Source organism: Formica exsecta, unplaced genomic scaffold (genome assembly GCF_003651465.1).
Source record: "Formica exsecta isolate Colony F162 unplaced genomic scaffold, ASM365146v1 scaffold38, whole genome shotgun sequence".
Taxonomy (NCBI): Eukaryota; Metazoa; Arthropoda; class Insecta; order Hymenoptera; family Formicidae; genus Formica; species Formica exsecta.
In genome coordinates, this window is record NW_021851042.1 from 1,630,443 (window position 1) to 1,650,712 (window position 20,270).

Below are 20,270 nucleotides of genomic sequence, written 5' to 3' on the forward strand. Positions count from 1 at the left end.
GAAGAGCGAACGTTCTGAACGTGCTCGTTATCTGAGCCGCAAGTCCGGCTCGCGGTTGTTCCGAGTCCGGATCTTGATAGTGTCAAAATCCTGACATGACTTTGTCTATTCGATCGCAAACGATACAGTATCTCGATTTCAGGATTAGAACCTGAAGCCTAACGGTATTAGATCCAAGGTCAGCGATCGTCGATCTGATGAGACGTTAACCATCTCTCCTCGAAATTATCAGACACGGAGACAGGCTCCGGAAACAGGAACAAATCTCTCTCGCAGCAGCGCAATGACACTGATTCTCCGCGTGTCTGTCGAGTGTATCATTGATGATCCCGTTCCTTCTGTTCTTGAGCTTTCATTTTCCTCCTTCTGCCGACGATACAATAGACGAACGACGCGCTTGAACGACTATGAGAGATTTTCCAGGATTTCCCCTCTAGAATGCCTTGTGTCAGATTCGTCCTTTCCTATCTTCCTCTAGATCCACGGTCCTCAAGTGGCGCTGTCGAGGACAATGGACTTTTTGTTGTCTTTACGACGACCGACCAGCTGGCGAATTTGCGCGGAGATGCTCGTGGACGGTCGGTCGATCTCCTCGATTGTTGAGGTAGCCAAGACCACCGCGAGAGTCGGCGATGACGATGACAACGACGAGGAAGAGGAAGAAGCGGTGGCGATGCCGCGACGACTGACGGTATTTGTCGACTGGCTGCGTCGTGACGGCGTCGATCTGTCGTCGCTGGACGTCGCAAGCGGCGTCCTCGCCGTCGACGACGACTGCGTCGCGGATCGTTCTGACGCCGTTGATGACGTCGTCGAACCTCTGACATACTGCTGGTATCTCGTGGTCGACGATGCTTGTTGCTGCTGCTGTTGCGACCTAATTGCATGATAGGCGCCCCTCTGTTGAGTTCGCGACATGGCCAAACCTGTTGCCTGATCTCGTCTGAGATCGTGAGGTTTCTCGTTGCTGATGTTGGAGGATGACGAGTAGTGCGAGGGCGACGAGACAGGGAAGGTAGTGCTCGCGACGGAGGTGGTGACGGCGGTAGTGATGGTGCGTGTAGTGCCGGATGTGCCGGTGACCGTTGGTAGAGCTGCTTTCGGTGTACCGTTGACCAACGACTGGACCGCAGAGTTCGATGGATGACGTATGAAAGACTCAGGAGCAGGGACTGGAGGCCGTTGCTGCTTGTCGTCACCCAGATCGCCAGCACAGCCGTAATCGTAGCTGCAGCAAAGTTGCCCGTCCTACGAAGAGGTTCGTGGGAGATTGGGTTAGCCACGGCGGAGGGAATTAAAAGGCTTTTCGTTGTCGATTTGTGTGGTTCGCCGACTTCGGGTTGGAAAGTCTTGGTTGGCGTGACGTACGAGAGAACGCGATAGCATAGTGAGATCTAGAATGTGTCGAAGATAAAGAATGCAAATATATGAGAAGGAAATGAGTACGAGCTTGCTTATCAAGAATCAGCTTGACTTGACCGAGTGTTCCGAATAAAAGAATGAAATATATTTTTTTATTACTTGGAGTTCTCCTTTGCGATAATAAAATATTATTGCAATTAATTTTAATATAATTTCTAATTTTTTTGTCTATTTTGACTAATATATACATAACATTGCCTGCGTTCTTCTTTCAATAATATTACAACTTTTTTTTTAGTTTAATTATTTTTACATAAAGAAATTTTTAATAACATTGAAGAAAAATGATTAAATACTCATTCAATAATAGCGAAATATTTTATTTTCCTCATATTTTAAACGGATTACTTTATTTCTCATATCTTATATTTTTCTAAATGTCGGAGAGAATCAAGAACGCTAGCAAAAATGTTTTAAATATCAGACGGTTATTCTCGTAATCGATTGTCCGGCGGGCCAAGACTTTCCGACCTGTAGTGGAGAGGCAGGTACTTGTTCACAACACATAGTATGTAATTCATTGTTTCGTAGAACAATACCGCATCAGTTCCGCCGTGGCGAGATAATAAACCAACGTGCAAGAATTCAACCCCCGTTTTACTTTCCTTGAAACTTTCCTTGCGATGTCCCTCGCACCCGTACCGATGGCACGCACCCTTTTCTTTCGGCAAATAGACGACTTGTAAGTGGTTACGATAACAATTACAATAACTGTAAGGACACTCATGCTGACATTCGAAGGGGGGAGGGGCAAAACAATGAATTTCCATAATATGTCTTTGATACCTGGCGACAAATCTCTAAGTTTTCTACTACTTTTTGCTACGATTCTAGCGAGATATCTTTCTACATAATATGCATATTGAATACTTGCATTACATTATTAATATAAAATTATGCTTGACAATTAAATATTTTGATAACAGATCTTAATTTGAACAATAAATTCTGAGATTATTTTCTTCATACGTAATTTTTATCTTGCGAGAATCGATGCTGGATAAATCGATACAAAGAAAGAAAGAGACCTCTTGGTGCTTCTATCGAATTTCAAATGCAGATCGGAGGAGGGTGCAGTGGAGGCTCAGGTGCGACAACGATTCGATAAAAAAAAAAAATAAAAGATAAAAAAAGAAGAGAAAAACACACCACAAAAAAAGGGGAAAAAAAAAAACAAATACAGTCGCGAATCCAAGACGCAGTCCGCGTATATGTGTTGTGTGCACATGTATGTGTATATGTGTCTGCCACCTCGTGCGCCATGCTCCTCGATCGACACGAGAAAGACTCGCCGACCGAACGGATTGCCTTCTCTTTTATCTTTTTGCATGAACGACCGTGCGTCTCAGAGTGTGCGTAAATAAAAAAAAAATGAGAGGATGTGATGCGCAACGTTTGTGAGGGGAAAATAAGTGATAGAGTTCGTAAGGTGCATTGATGCATGCAGATTTCAAAAAACGTGCAGCCGCGGCCGAGATAAGATAGCTCGCCGCCGTATTCTCATTCGATTCGACGAGTTGGTTGAATGCGACGATAAGGAACATGCAAATTATTTTTCGTCTAGAGGCTCTATATTTATTAATATAAATATTTGTCTATTTTAGATAAGAAATTAACAAACGAAATATCATTAATCACAACCGTATCTATTATTGAAATGATAAGATTTATAAAGAATACAAGATGAACCAAGAACAATGACCATTATCTCAAACATCATCGATGATCGATAATTTTTGCTCAGTAGATAAATAAATATTAAAGAATTTTTTTGGCAAATGTCAATTTGAAATCCCTTCGTTCTTATATAAGAAAATCGTCAATATTACGTCGAGAACATTCTCCTTCAAACGCGACGAGATGCACATGCTACGTGCTCGTGATACATTTATATATTCATTGTCGAATAATGATAAGCGTGCGACGATCAACGTAGTGATAACGGGTCTTAATAGGACATTAAAGAGAAGAAACAAACTAGTGGAAAAAGAACTACAGTATCAAGCGAGGATACGAGATACAAAGACATTTAAAAAAATGAAAAACGAGAGAGAGAGAAAAAATATAAAAATCTGAATTTAAAAAAAGAAATAGGCAAGAAGCAAGCGTGAGGAAGACTAAGACAGCACTGGAGCACTCCATTAGTCGTAGTACATTAATCGGCAATAAAGACAGAAGAGAAGAGGCAGGTAGTAGAGATTATAGGTGAGGTAGAAGTGACGTGATTACCGATGCACACAACACGCGCTATTGCTCACCAATTGGGCGCAGTACGGCACCTGCAAGGATACCCATTGTTAGGCTATATGAGATTAGTCAGTCACGGGCAAGGTGGCGGGGTTAATTTACAACAGCATGATCACAGGCAGACAATGTTTCCCCGATGCAACTTCCACCCTTCCCTTCTCCATCATCCCTTATGTCGCCCCCGCGTGACCAGGACCTCTCTGTGCGCCGATCCACATCCACGATCGTCGCTTAGAAGATCGATTCGATTGGCCCAAGCGCCAAGTTGAATCAGCCGAATTCCACTCCGGTGGTCCCCGGCTAATCGTTGCCAATATAATCGAATAAGATTGTACCGTCGCTCTTGATTGAATCGTTCGGCGAACGACGGTAGAGCACTGACGTCGGCGATCAGGCGATTCGATCGCGGATCGGATCGGCGGGGTCAAGATCGTGGTGTACCCTCGGTAACTATGAGGTCAGGTCCGCTTTCGATTAATTGTCGCCGGGCGATAAACATTAATAAAATGATCCATGCAGGGCCGACCCGAAGCACGCGCAATCGTGAGATCTCGGTTCGATCTCGGTTTGGCATATACAGGGTGTTCCGGATCTATTATGTTAGATTTCAGCCACGGATCTTGAGAAAGTATAATCTTAATTTCAATGCCGATAGAGAATCAGTTATCATAGAAAACAAAAGATTTTTGAGTATTGAGTTAACAAATTCAATTCATTTTTTGTCATTTCATTAAACGGAGATGACAAAATTGAAGATAGTTTAATTCACTCTTAAAAGATTTTAGTTAAAAATTTAATATTGAAAGCTAATATTTTTATAAACATTGATTTTTTGTTTGATTTATGTTAATAAAAAATTAACCAATGTTTGTACGGTCTAAACAGTAAATTAGTATGGAAGTAGATAAGTATGGAACACCCTGTATAATATTTTATCGTCACCCTAATTATGATATCTAAAGAAAGTTTTATAAAAGATATAAAAATATTTTTTTACGTATAGTGTACGTGTGTATGTATGTATAAGTAAACTTTCTAATCCTAAGTTTTATATAGGCAATCTAACAATAAATTCTAAATCGTTAAACTATTGCTAAAATTATTTATTATAAATTATTTGCTACTGCTGATTTATTATTTCCACAGTTAAAGATTACGTTAACTAGAAATCTCTGAAATATATCTATATAGGTTTATAGTTAGGGTGACAAAATATATAGGATATCGATGATGGGAGCGAAGCATTAATGATGAAGAAGCGAAACAACGAGCTTTCTCGACATTCAGAGTTTTCTTCGAGATTCATATGTATGCAGTCATATGTACGAACCGAAATTCTCACGGCCGTGGCAGTGTTCGATCGTCTATTATTTTTAAATAATAATGGTTTCTCATAGAAAATAATATATGTGACATTTTGTAAGTAATGTTAGAATTCTTTGCAGTCCTTTAGATATTTAGTTGACACTATTAATTGCAGCAATTGTTTGTTTAATTTAATTAAATAATCTCTTTCACATCTTTTAATTTTATTGTTAGAATATTGATAAAATATTTTAGTTTTTCATATGAAAAAGCATCAAAAGATTAAACGGATTTTTAATAAACAAAAAATTAAATAAGAGTAAGTTTCAAACAATGATAAATCGTGATAAAAAAATGAATTTTTAGGGCTCTAGAAGAAGACAGAGAGAGAGAGAAAGAAGAGAGTCATTTAATGTAATCTAATATACAATTTATTTTCTCTCACATGGAGGATAGAAACTAATGACGAACGCTGCCACGTGCAAGGCAGGCAACGAAAAATAAATGACATCTAGTTTAGACTAGCTTAGGGACGCCCCTGTATGTGTATGACAATGTATAAAAATATGTCTTGAATAATTTACATTGATGAATACAGCTAAAAGATCGCATAGCGCGACGCAATATAATGCACACCGAGAGAAGATGCTGCTTAATAATTATTATAATATAGACAACATCAATATTATATCATATATTTCACATTAATAAATTAATTTCTTTGTAAAATACAAGAATGAAGCGTTTCTGAATAATTTTAATTCAATTCGGTTAGTTAGATTCATGCGAGTGCGATGTTAAATTTCAATGTATATCTTCTTTTACGCGATATACGATTTTTCTTCTCTCAGCACACGGTTAATAAAATGTCAGCGTTTAGCTTTGCGGATTTGTTTCGCGTTAATACACACCGCAGAAACAAACGGCATACTACGAAAAAATAACAGTCAGTATGTACCTTGTATTATTCGAGGATTACCTACTGACGATACATAAAACAGAAAGACAGATAGAGAGTAAAAGGAGTGAGAAAATAAGATGATACGAATGCTTGTGTGTACGATTTCATGTATATATGGCGGATAATTTAATTGAACATATATATATATCTTAAGAAGAAGATGGAGATTATCGTAAAATGTACCGGTGAATATTTATGACTTGGTATCAATTAAAAAAAATGGATCTCTCATTATATTTTGTATGATTATATCTCTACAAAATAATTATTTTATTTACTAAAAAAAATAGATACGCGAAATTAATACACAATTATTATTAGTAATTTTATTTAAATATACTAGGGCACGCAACACAATTATTCTGTACAAAAATAACAACATTTGTAATAATGGAATGAATGTTAATTATTGTTACGGAATCAATTTAATACGAAACGAACTGAAATGAAATTGATTGACACGATTTACATCGATGCTCCGCCATGTATATATAAGTGTACATATTCTGCGATGGACGCCTGTCGCACAGCAATTATCTTGAGTCTTATGTCGGCATAATACAGCGAACGCAATTGAATAGGCATATGACACATCCACGGCTAAATTGAGGCAATATTTCATTTCATTTACTGACCTTGAGATTTTCAATTTGCGAGAGAAGAAGGCGCGATGGATACATAAAGATCTCGTTAAGATGGTTCTCGTTTTAATTCATTCGCTATTTAAATTTTGTCGCCTTATTTATAATTGAAAAATCAATCTATTACACTGAATACTTTATTCACGACTGATTAATCTTCTTCGAAACGCTTCTTCGGGAAGCGTACGGAAAGATATAGTGCATATTTTATATGCATAATTAATTATTACGTGTCACAAGTCACAAACATATTATACGATATTCTATATATAGAAATATTTTCTATATTACAGAAAATAAAAAAGTAGGATTATACAAAAAGATTTAAAAGGATATAAAAATTTAACTAATTTGTGCGCGACCATCCTTACTTTTCTTTCGTGCCCATAGCACCGTCCTTTTCCGGCGAATTTCCCTACCCCCTTCCCCCCTTCCCCCTTATCCTACCCGTGTCCGTCGGATCTCGTACGGGACCAGATCAAGGACCAACGGCAATCGCGGGTCCTGCGACGTGACGGATGACACGGTTGATCCTCCTCCTTACCTTGCACTCGCACGTGGTGCACTTGTCGTGGGGGTCCTGCCAAGAGCTACCGCTGTCGTGGACGATGCCAGCGTAGCTGCAGGGTCGGGGACGACTAGGAACCGTGAACATGGTGCCGTTCGTCGGCACCTCTCGTGCACAGGGATCGTCCTCGCAGCGCGGGCAACAATCGCCCTCCTCGGTCACGGGATTCGAGCAGGTTACCGGTGGACACTCCATCTGCCAGCAATCTATTTCGCCGTACTGCAACAAATTCAAAATAGAAATACAATCATATACAAAGATCGTTGTATCTCACAAATCTCTCGTCTACAGAAAACTCGGAATTAATTGTTTTTAATTTTTCCATAAAATTTTTGTTGTTCTTCTTTTCACGATAGAATAATGATACCATGAAGATTGTTATTTAAAGAATTTAGTTGCTCGAGAAATACCATTTTTTTTTTTATTAATTTCTCTATTCTATCGCGACTAAACGGCTTAAACAGATTCATTACCAGGCATTCGCAAGTCTGACACTGGTATATCCAACGTTCTCCGCTTCTGAAGACTAGGTGATGGAGCTCTTGATGCCTGCAGGACGCTGCGGGATTGCATTGGGGACAACATTTATTCCTATGGCTTCCCGGTGCGCTGCAATCGCATACGAGGTCCTTGCAAGTGATCACGCCGTCTTGACACGTGCATCTCCTGCAAGAATTTTCGTCCTGCGTCCAAGTGTCGCCATTGTTGATTTCGCGACCTTTGAACCAGCAGCCTATAAATATAATAATAATATAATAAGTTTATATTCTTTTTTTCGCGATATAATTTTAAAAATAATTTTATTCTAAGAGATGACGCATGTATGTGCGCGCGAAGGAATATCTCAATTAGACGAGACACGAAACTCACTGAGTCTACATTTCTCTGCAGTCTCCTCCAGATTTGTTGCTGGTGGACACACGCACTCGTAGCCGCCCTCGGTGTTGATGCATTTCGCGGTGGGATGACATGTATGTCTCCTCTCTATCGTCAGATCGTTGCACTCGTCGATGTCGAGGCACTGCGTGCCCTGGGTGCTGTCGTGCAGGGCGCTTCTGTAGCCGGACTTACAACGACAGTAGTACCAGCCGGGCATGTTGAAGCACGTGGACGACTGATGACACCGGTGTAAATCGCTGGCGCACTCGTCCAAGTCGAGCTCGCAGCTGTTGCCGATGTAACCGCGTCGACAGGAACATCTCCCGGGTGCCACGCACTCGCCGCCATTCTGACAGGTCTGATTGCACACGGCTGCACAAAAACAAGAGCTTGACTTTACTTCAGTTCAGAATCTTTTTTTTTTTTTTTTTTAGAAAGTGAAAGTATTGCAACTATCGAAAAAAAATCTTACCTTTTCAATTAAAACTAAAATCTGATTTTTAATATGAAACTCGACGCAATTTTTTTATTATTATTAATCTAAAAGCTACATCGCAGTGTGTAAATAATTTTTTCTTAAAACGAAAGAGAGTCGATCAATCGTCTCTTTAAAGAACGATGGAAATATTTTTTCTTTTTTATTTTTTGCTTCTCGCAATCTTTGCGGAACGTTGGAGAAAAATAAACGTTCCTCGCTTCAGTAAATCTTCTTTTATCGCTTCATTCATCGATGTGATAGAAATATTATTTCGATGGCGTTTGTGCACACACTCATCCGGATACAAACGTTCTTAAAGAAGATATACGTGCGAATCGTTTTCTATTTCCAACGGCATAAAATTCTTTAATAAAGCGAAGTATATTTATTCATTCTACAAATTGTGCGGCGCATGCGCTTGAAAGTATATAAATTTATTTATAAAAGCGTAAATATATATTTCCATTTATCTCTCTCAATAAACATAAATAAATAATATAAATTCAAATAATAAAAAAATGATCCTCTTTATCAATTTGCTTCTTTATTTAACAATCTAAAATTTATCTAAATAATAACATATATTTCTCGACGAGAAATGTCGGAATTCGTTGCACTAAATAGTAAGAAATTGCTGACTAAAACATCGATTATGTTATCGAGACGTAAAAGACGATACTGTACGTTTACACGTATAACCGTCGCCGGTATAACCGTCCTTGCAGATGCAGTAGTAGCTGCCGGCAGTGTTCACGCACGTGGCATGCTCATCACACTGGTGATGACCAGTCGTGCACTCGTCCAGCTCGGCGCAATTGAACTTGTCGACTCTATGGTAACCCGGAAGACACTCGCACGTATAAGAGCCGATCACGTTGACGCATCTCGTGTTTGCGTTACAATGATGACCGTCCAATCCACCTTGCTGCTTGCACTCGTCCACATCTGAATGATGAGACGAAAAGAAAGTGTGTTATTGAGGAAAGCGTAATTGATACAGTCCATGAATATTTGCGCATTAATTTATCGCACGATCGAAAAATGTTTATATACAGAATGTCCCTAATCACCCTTATAGGCCTTTTAAGAAAAAGGGAAGTGGATTTTATTAAAAATCACAAAAATTTTGATGACTAAATCGGTTTTTTTTATTGCAAATTCGGATTACATATGAAGATAAACAATTTTATTTACATAAATGAATAAATAATTTTAATAAATTTGTTATTATTTTAATAGCATGGTTATAAAATAATAAATTGTAATAACATGGTTAATAAACTTTATTAAGAAATTAAATATTTATTAATAATCTGGAAATAATTTTGAAAGTGTGATGAAAAAATCAACTTTAACTGCATCTCTAGACGAGTTAGCGTGTATCATTTCAATTTTGTCGATGGAGAATTTTAAAAATGTTTGGGACAAAAGTTTCTTATTTTTCGCCGGGGAATCTGCAATAAAAAGTGCCATGTTCCATTTAAAAAATTCGACTTTTGATCTGGATAGCCCATTTCCGGTCGGCACCGGAAATTGAAAATATCACCATACGATAGAACGTACCCGATTTAGTCATCGAAATTTTTGCGATTTTTGATAAAATCTATTTCTCTTTTTCTAAAAAGCTTGTACGGTGCTCCCTGTATATGAGGGAAAACTAAATTTCTCCAATTTAAAGAATTTATTAAGGAATTTTTTTATTTAAAAGCGTTAATATTTATGCATGCTTCTTATGCGAGGATAAATTCGACGTATGCGCGAATGTATTTCACGCACGATTAATTGCACATTGAGTAAGTTAGTAAGTTAGGTACCATGACAGTTAAGACCATCCCCCTGGAAACCGATATCGCAATGGCAGGCGTAGGTCGTCTGGAGATTCAGGCAGGACGCGTTAGCGTGACACTTGTGGCCCTTCGCGCAGTAATCCACCCCTGGTTAAATTGGTTAGCCAGGCAAATACGGAAGATGGTTAGAAAATGTAATTAACAAGGCCTAGAGGTTCTAGTGAGAAGACTGTCGCTCGATTTGACATCGGTAACCCTCCCATGCGTAATGGAGAACGTAATTAATTAGTGATAGAGAGTTCTTGCGAACTAGAATTATCTCATTCAACTTATAAACTCAAACTAAAATAAACATTACATGTCGTACATGTATACGTTTAGTAATTTTATGATTTATAATTCGTGTTCATTATATAACATAATTATCTATGCATCGTTGTCTTTTTTTTTTATTTTCGTGCTCTCTATAATAACTATATGATTCTCTTAATATTGAATAGTAGATTCATATATGGATGCATATATATTGACTCAAGATTAGCAGAAAGAAAGGAGGCTTGAAATTGCTGACAAAGAAACTTCATGCATGAGAGGGTTAATTAAAGTTAATTAAAGTTAATGCGCGAGCTATGCGAACTATGCTTTGTTTCTTTTTCTATGCTATTCCAGTCGCAAAACTTTCGAGAATATTTTATTCCTTTTCATGCTTGCCATTCTTTCAGGCTTATTATCATAATACATGCTACGTTGAAGTTCTATTCGTTAAATTTCAACGCTTGATAATATACAAGATATTTTATATAACGCGTACATCGTTTATAATAAAAATATATATAAGAAAGCTGATAAGAAAGAAACGCTTAATAAAATCAACTGTCTCTCGAGAATCGAGTAGATGTGAAATATCACATAGATGTATATAATAATAATTTTTTTTTTTTTTTTTTTTGCGAAAGTATCATGAATCTCAGAACGTTAGAATTCATTCCTATTGTTTTCCAAGCCAGAACCTACCTGGGCAAAATTTGCAGCACTCTTCCGCCACGCTGATTTGCTCGCTAGGTGGACACGGCAGTGGTGGGCACTTGACATCAGTGTCGAACCTCTGGCAGGTGAAGCTACCGTCGGAGCAGTCGCATTCGACGCATTGTTTCGGCGAGACCTTCTCGCCGTGATCGTATATTACGCCATGCAAGTAACATTGTTCTGGCGAAGCAAATGAATGACGAGATAAATAACGTGAGGCACAAGACGGAAGCGCGGTCAGTGGAACACAAAACACGCTACGCCAACTAATCAGCCAGTTGCGTGCGTGAAAGCGAAAAGATTAATTCACGTTAAAAAGGATGTTGTATTAGAATGCTCGAGAGAATTATTTTCTTGTGTATAAAGAATATGTGTGCAATGTCCTCCTCAAATGAAGAAAAAAGTATGAGATATGAGTGATTTATAAGCTAGGACATATTCTGAGAAAATAATAATCCTAAATGTAACAAAGTCTTTATATTAAATTTGATTTTAATCTAGATTTTTAATAATAAAAAAATAGTTTAACGTCTTTTTATTAAAAATACTGCCATTATAAAATTCGGAAAAGACGCGTCGATTGCGAACGTGAATCGAGATATAAGCGGCAATAAAAAAAAAAGAGAAATGTGGCATTTTACTTACTGAGACAAATCGGGCAACACTGTCCTTTAGGAATGACAGGATGCTTGCAGGTAGCCGGGGCGCAGGGCGTTGGCCTGCATTCGATATTGCCGTGGACGCAGGAACATTGCTGGCAACCCTTCTCCCAGGTCGCGCCGTCCTCGTGGACGGTACCGTTCGCCCTACAAGACTTTTGGCACTCGCACTCCTCCACTTTGCTTATTCTGCCCTCTGCAGCGGCTAGCTGAAAGGAAGGATGTCCATGAACAACCAAGTTGCCTTATTTATATCGCATTAACAGAAGTAGCGAGCCTATTGTGTGTTTATTGAAGGAACGTTCCATAAAAATAAGATTTCTAAACATTTTATATATAATTAATTATGCAATGAGATTATGAAAATACACATATATATATACATAATTTGCATAATATATACAGTTTATAATATTGAATTGAATCTCGAATCTTATCGCTCCAGCATAAGTGTGATATAAATGGCATATAAATTACTCACTCTATGGGTCAATTCCTTGACATTATCCAATAATCGTTCCACGGTATTCTGTAACGTCGAAAATTGACCGCATGTGGGGCAAGATGAGTCGAGCTGAGGACACTGGGAAAGATAACCGTGAGGTCCTGCTATTAGCTTGACGTCCTGTAAGGCACCCTGTGTTGCGGAAATCATATGAAAAGCTTAGTCGGGCGTCAAATATTCATAATATAATGAAATATATGTTTCTACTAACAAACAAAAACTAATAATATCTTTATTATAATAAAGTAAGGACATATAAAAAATATATAAAGATATAAAAAAAATTAACATAAAAATGAATGAGAGATTCTAATAAATAATAGAAATTATTTTAAATTGCATTAACAGAAGTAGCGAGCCTATTGTGTGTTTATTGAAGGAACGTTCCATAAAAATAAGATTTCTAAACATTTTATATATAATTAATTATGCAATGAGATTATGAAAATACACATATATATACATAATTTGCATAATATATACAGTTTATAATATTGAATTGAATCTCGAATCTTATCGCTCCAGCATAAGTGTGATATAAATGGCATATAAATTACTCACTCTATGGGTCAATTCCTTGACATTATCCAATAATCGTTCCACGGTATTCTGTAACGTCGAAAATTGACCGCATGTGGGGCAAGATGAGTCGAGCTGAGGACACTGGGAAAGATAACCGTGAGGTCCTGCTATTAGCTTGACGTCCTGTAAGGCACCCTGTGTTGCGGAAATCATATGAAAAGCTTAGTCGGGCGTCAAATATTCATAATATAATGAGATATATGTTTCTACTAACAAACAAAAACTAATAATATCTTTATTATAATAAAGTAAGGACATATAAAAAATATATAAAGATATAAAAAAAATTAACATAAAAATGAATGAGAGATTCTAATAAATAATAGAAATTATTTTAAATTAAAAAAAAAGTGTATTTTTTACGTGATTTTAAAAATATATAATTTTTGAATATGTGGCAATTATATTCATTATAGAATAATTAAATGGCGTATACCGTAGTAAAATATATTTTACCTTGAAGAGAAAGTGCCTGACATTTCTCTGTCCGACCCAGAGCTGAAGTTGCGGTAGGGTAAAATTCGTGTCGGGTGGACCAGGTCTCAGCAATCGCCTGTACAAGGGGTGACAGTCGATCAGCAGCTCGACCTGCAAGCCGCTTATGCTCAGGGCGACCCTGTGCCAGGCGCCATCGGCCAGTCGAAAAGGAAACGCCTCGACGTGTACGGTTCCGTCGTGGCTTGATACGTAATGAAGTCGAAGCTCGTCCTTGCGACCGCTGCTCTGCAGCTCCAAATACCTGATGCATATTTTATTCGAAATTATTCGATATCGATTATAGATTTATTCGGAATTTAATCTGAAATTATATTAATATTTCAGCTTGTAATTTTTATTATATATTGTATGTAATATTTATTATGCAAAGTGTTTTAATACTGGATCAACTACTCATTTTACAAGTATATCTTTCTTCATATTTATTTTCTGGCTTATTACTCTGTTATTAATATCGCGAAATTTGTTTTGAAATTCTGTAATGAATCAAGGATGATTCAATCTCTGATTATATTGATGAAAAAATTAAAGCTTGATCTTGCTCGCAAAATAATTAATTTACTCTGTTGCCGCTAAGTGTGTTTACGGACGATACGTAAATTCGAAAAAGCTTATTGACTTTTGGAAAGTTTATTGGATCATTTAAATTAATCGTAATTGTTGCATGTTAACCGTTATGTAATGTACGCGAAGACAAGCGTATTCAATTTGTGTTGCATAAATCAAAATAGCTAGATTGCAAAGTATCAACACATTAAATGCTCCTTCATTCTCGCTCGATGATTTTTATTGACACACTAACTTCTTTTATAGTCGACGCAATAAAGTTGTAAAACTTCAGAGATAGTCTCCAACGAAAAGATGGGAAATGAAATGCATGTAATAACATATTACGTACAATTGTTGCTTAATAATCTCGTTACGCGACTCGTATTACTCGACAGACAAATGCTTTACTGTTGGATAATAATTCGTTGTCCTAGTTATGTACATTGAATAACGCCGAGATGGTTATTATCAAATTATAAAGCTGATACGACAGTGGAATTATTGCGCTACATTAAGGAACAGAATGACATCATAAAATAATCAAAAGCAAAATATTCTACAATTATTCGTAAAATATTCTATCGAAACTTTTATTCGCGGATCCTAATAGATAATAAAGAAATATTCAGTTATCTCTCGTATCTTGTCACATTCTACACAATATTTTACGGTTTATAAAAAGTAAAATATATTCAAAATATCATTTCTCCTCTTTTACGGGGTATACATCATTCTGTATCACGCTCGAAATAGGTCACAGTTCGCTGTTTGTTGGCCATTCGGAGTCCGAAATTCTCGAGCAACTCGGAAGGGGGAGGAGGGGAGAGTAGCGCGAGGGGAATGGGAAGAAACTTTTCACTATTTCATACCTATTGTTCCCGTGCGAAAAGGCGACGATCGTCCCGGAATTGGCCTCATCTTGGCGCAGCGCGGCGGCTATAGTGAATTCCGGAAGTTCGCTGTTTGTTGGCCATTCGGAGTCCGAAATTCTCGAGCAACTCGGAAGGAGAGGGGAGGGGGGAGGCTAGCGCGAGGGGAATGGGAAGAAACTTTTCACTATTTCATACCTATTGTTCCCGTGCGAAAAGGCGACGATCGTCCCGGAATTGGCCTCATCTTGGCGCAGCGCGGCGGCTATAGTGAATTCCGGAACCTGCCGGAGTAACGCGGCCGCTCGTTCGAAGTTTGCCTCGTTCAGTCGGAGCTCCCTCTCCTCGCCTGAAAGTAGTAAAACACAGTAATTGGCGCGGCAAGATGGAATATGCGCGACCGACCGCAGTTCTTGCATTTCATGTAGCAATTTTTTCCATGTGCAGAATCCGTATCTAATATATTTTCCTGACGCGTTTAAAGTCCGCCTTATGTGCCAGACACATTAAAAAAAAGTAAAAGAGAATAAATATATATAATAAAGATAGATGGGAATATAAAATGGCAAGAAGGAAAAGAGAGTAAGAAATTTTTTTCTTTTTTTATATTATTAGATAATCACGAATTTTAGAATGTTGAATATAATGTAGCAGTTTGTAGGTGATAGAGGGGAGAATGCTTGTCGCATGCCATGCCTTGAAATCGATGCAGAGCTGATTTGAATTTTTAACCCGGTCGTCTCCGGGTAAAGTTAAGCCGCTTTCCAGGAAGTGATCCGAATTTAGAACACGACTATTATTTATTATTTGTCGCAATATTATGGCTGAGAATATGCCTCGGTTGTACAAAAGGAGTGATATTGAAAATTAATAATACAATGAATTAGAATACACACATGTAAGTTTTCTTAGAAACGGAGTAGCATGTATTTATGGTTTATTCATATCGGAATTTATTAAGGATAAGTATATTATTCATATAGTGTAGGAAACGGTTGAAATGCCAAGAATTTATAATATAATATCGCTTTAAACATGTATCTCTTCTTGAAAAAGATTTATAAAATTCATTCACTAACTCGCTTGCTTGTGCTTAATTGCCTTACGAAGTAGTCAAAATATTTATCGGATATAATTTGTCAGATTTTCGAGCCATATTTTTCTTAGTGCCAACACAAGCAAACAACCAACAAAAAAATTCCACCCACGTATTATCTTGAGATAACAACAATGTCATACGTTAAGTCGAACAGACGAATCGTCTGCTAACTGCAGTAATGCGAGAACTCGGCTATCGACTCGGTACAGATTAGAGCACGGCGATGTAGGCCACCCCGAATTTTTGGAGAGTATTTGGTCGAAGATTCTGTGCATCCGTTACGTAATCGTATCGACGGGAAAATACAAAAGCGCAAGGTGAATTAATAAAATATTGAAAATTTTTTTGCAGTTTTCGGATTCAACTTACTGTTCGCAAAAATACAAAAGTGAAATAAATAACTTGATAATAAAATTTTTAACAAAATGGATAATAATAAAATGTAATAATAAAATCGTAGGATATCATAAGCCAAATATTCTATAAATAATTATCTTTTCAAAATTTTATTCTCTGCCATCCTTTGATATGATTTTATATACAATATTAAATTTCCTAAAAAAGCTTGACGTGTATAACGTTTTAAGATTGGAAAGATTAAAATCAACATGGCATTCAATTATAATTACGAATGAAGGAGAATTGTCTGTGTGTGTGTAAATTCATAAAATATTTAATTGGTTGAATTATGTGTGAATAAATAACGATTCCTTGTATATTTTAAGATAGTATAAAATGATTTACGTGATAAACCCATAAAATTTCAAAAAAATGACACACTTTTATTTAACAAACGCATAGTACTGAATAAAAATTTGTAGTTTACTAAATATTGCCTATTATTACTATTATTAGATATTATCTATATATGTTTTATTTCGCGGATATAAATTATTTTTTTCTTCCCTTTCTCTTTTACTATTACTGAAACTCACGATATGCAAATCGATCATAGCTATACTTTGTGCATATTCAATTAACACGTCGCGTCGGAATGGTTGCTGCTTGTCTGAGTAGCTATCCATTAGATAGATTAATACGGCCATTTGGCAAATTACACCACAACTAAGCCGTTGCAATCGACAATCCTACTGTCCATTTAACGTGGCTTCAATATCATCATCATTAAGCGATTCGCGTAATGTGTCACTTGTGCAAACGAGAAATCCTGCAGCTGCGCTTGATCATGGATATATAATAGAAAATTGTTTGTCTTCCAGAATTAGGGATTTTAATTTTATAATATTAAATCTATTGAGCATTAGACTTTTAGCTTTCAGCATTGCTTTGTTGAAAAGAGAGAGATCAAGATATACGTTATTATATTTTGCAAATTATTCTTGTATTGTCACATTTATTTCCTAAATAAAAGTGTAATGGTCTATTTCTTTGAGTTTTAATGCATAACTTGGTTTCTTTTCTGGAAAAAAAGCTGTCCAAATAAGGGACACCTTATTATACAACTGCCGCGTGCAAAATGCAGCATGCTCTGCCGCTGGCTGGCTTCTCGCGGCGTATAAAGTGTGCCTCGAATTTCAGATGCACCGCCGGTACTCATAGAGTAACCAGATACTCGGCCGACAATAAAGCGTCGATGTCGTTTGCGCGCGAGGTCTCGCCACCTACGACGACGAAGAGGGTCGGCGACATCGTCGAGCAATTATGTACGCGCACGCTTAATTATAACATAATACCATCGGTCTAGGTGGTGGTGAGAGCGGAGGAGAGAGGTCGGCCCCGACTAGCGAGAAAACATCCCTACTGTACGTTGCTCGCTCGTCTCGAACGAAATCGTTCCGCGCGAATTGGCACGCACGAGCCAACCCTTGCACTTGAGCTGATACGGGCAGAAAGCATAATTTGACCGTGAAATTTTTATTTTCGTTATACGAGAAGACCGGATGCAGTTTCGAACAGCGGAAAACGATCGTTTGCCATGGGGTAGTTAAAAGGGGTTAAGATTATTTACTTTTTGTGTATTATAATACGATGCGGAAACAAGGAGAAGGTTCGGGATGCGCTTACAGCAACGTTCAATCATTTTTCCTTTCCAATTTCGGCGGAATTCGACAGTTTCGAAGAGCAAACGAAAATAATTTTAATGTTTATCTTTTCACTGGTATATTCAAATTGTGTAATGTTATCTCGGAGATCCAAATTGATATAACAATCATGATTATGTTTTTATCTTTTTTGCATTATGAGAATCATTAATGATAAGTTTTTGATTTTTAATATTAATTGTGATAAGATTCTTATATGATTACTGGTAGTACGACGATATCGTTTTGTCACAAGTCGAAGCAAGCTATAAAAATTGCAAGCAATCGATAATAGCTATTGCTTAAACACAAGATAAAGCTCGCGTGTATCGATCGTCCAGGCCCGCTTTCCGCGGCCGTTGCACTGCCGCCCACACACCCACGTGGCTTGTACACCACCCGCCGTCGGGGGAAATGCGGGGGTGCTCCGGTATAATTGGATACACCATGTTACACGGGGTTGAATAGACGCCGAGCTCTCGTCGGTACGAAGGGTCGCTTATTTAACGGGGACATCGTTTAACTCTTTCGGACGCGATCAATTTCAGGAAACGCGTATTCTGTGTCGCGTGCAAAAGTGAATTGTACAATCTAGTAACGAAGGGTTGATGAATATTACATTTTTACGCCATATTTTATCCATACTATAATTTAAATAAAGCAAACATTAAGCCGTGTCGAAAATATTGTGAAATGGACAACTTTCCGAAATTCAAGGGAACAATCGATACTCACTGTAGGGGAATACCCTCTCGTCTGTGAGCAAAGACACGTAGGCGATGCTATCAAACTGACCTTTCGTAATATCGATTAATCGCACGTTGCATAACTGGTATCGTATAATGAGAGACACACATGCATTAAAATTATCGCAATGTATTTTAATATACCTTTTTTTCTCAAGAAAAAATCATTTCGAAGCATGATTATATATATATGTCGAGTTATAAATTGATCGTAAAATATATAATCTGCTACAATACTGCATAGAAATAAATTAAGAATATATAAAATATATTTAGAAGTTATAAATGTATACATTTATACATGCTTAATATTTTCTTTGCAAACTGTTGCAGAATATATACATTTTTCCAAATATTTCTTTCATAATGCGTCGTAATATAACACACACATTAAATATTATATTATAATATTTAATCATGAGATTTCTTTGATAATTTTGATTTTTTTTTTAATTTTTATTTCCAGAGATTTATTTTGTATTTTATTATCATATATGTTGTCATTCCCAACTTAATTTTCAAAGAATGAATTTCGTGATGCGGAGATAAGTTTCGTGGATTATATAGAACGTAATCATCGTCTTTACAAGACGTAATAATTGCAGCGTGTATTATACGAGGAGCGAAAGGAGGATCGTTCGTATAAAGAACGACCTGGCGGTATGCAAATTAAGGGAGTATTTGGGTTAAGAGAGTATTATCGAAGTGGCAGCTTCGTGTACGAGCCATACGATTTATCGCGTACGATATATCGCAGCTCAGAAGGGATGTGAATCATGAAAAAGGTTTTATTTCCTGTTACGTCTATACATGATGTGATAGATGTAATTGCAAACGCGCCTTAATCAATTTTCTATCGTTACGATATGTTGTTTAGATATTAAAATATTAAGATTATAATTCGCAGAGTTGTGTGCAAAAAAGATCATATTTTCTATAAAAATTTGTTATTAAAGTACTAAATAATTTTTATAGAGAATTGGATGAGAGTTTGTAAGAGAAGAAACAAAAACGATACTATTTGATTATTGATCGATTTTTTTTTCTGCAGAATAATTAAAGACTAACGGCACTATTTCAAAATGGCTAAAAATTTTTTTTATTTTTATCTGAACGATAATTGAAGATCGCGAAAGCGTTTCGGATAAAAGATGAGAGATCGAAAATGCCGGACGAAATCGACTCACCCTGAAGATAATAAGCTGGTCTCAGCCTAACCAGACCCGGCACCTGTGTAACGCCCTGCCGAGTAGTATTGTGCAGCTGCAGCGCTGCCAATAGATCTATACTTCCTCCAGCATCGCTTCCCGTTCTGGTTCTCGTGCCCAGGACCACGGTATTCTCTTCCGTAACCGAAGATGCCGCCGTCTCTTCCTCTTTCTTATTCGTCGTTCCAGACACTGAAAC

The 20,270-nt window shown here is 37.2% G+C and overlaps 1 protein-coding gene across 1 annotated transcript in view; it reads right to left on the reverse strand.

The window, feature by feature from the left end:
- Positions 1-6: 6 nt before the first annotated feature.
- Positions 7-20,270, reverse strand: part of LOC115239389 (protein kinase C-binding protein NELL1-like) — a 60,749-nt gene continuing 40,485 nt past the window's right edge. The window contains exons 3-15 of the mRNA XM_029813888.1: positions 20,051-20,263; positions 15,175-15,325; positions 13,517-13,799; positions 13,040-13,195; positions 11,960-12,182; positions 11,303-11,494; positions 10,316-10,435; positions 9,186-9,446; positions 8,015-8,395; positions 7,618-7,877; positions 7,121-7,363; positions 3,681-3,701; positions 7-1,248 (exon numbers count right to left, since the gene is read on the reverse strand). Of these exons, the coding sequence (XP_029669748.1) occupies positions 490-1,248; positions 3,681-3,701; positions 7,121-7,363; positions 7,618-7,877; positions 8,015-8,395; positions 9,186-9,446; positions 10,316-10,435; positions 11,303-11,494; positions 11,960-12,182; positions 13,040-13,195; positions 13,517-13,799; positions 15,175-15,325; positions 20,051-20,263 (3,263 nt within the window). The 3' untranslated portion in view covers positions 7-489. The remainder of the gene's footprint in view (positions 1,249-3,680; positions 3,702-7,120; positions 7,364-7,617; positions 7,878-8,014; positions 8,396-9,185; positions 9,447-10,315; positions 10,436-11,302; positions 11,495-11,959; positions 12,183-13,039; positions 13,196-13,516; positions 13,800-15,174; positions 15,326-20,050; positions 20,264-20,270) is intronic.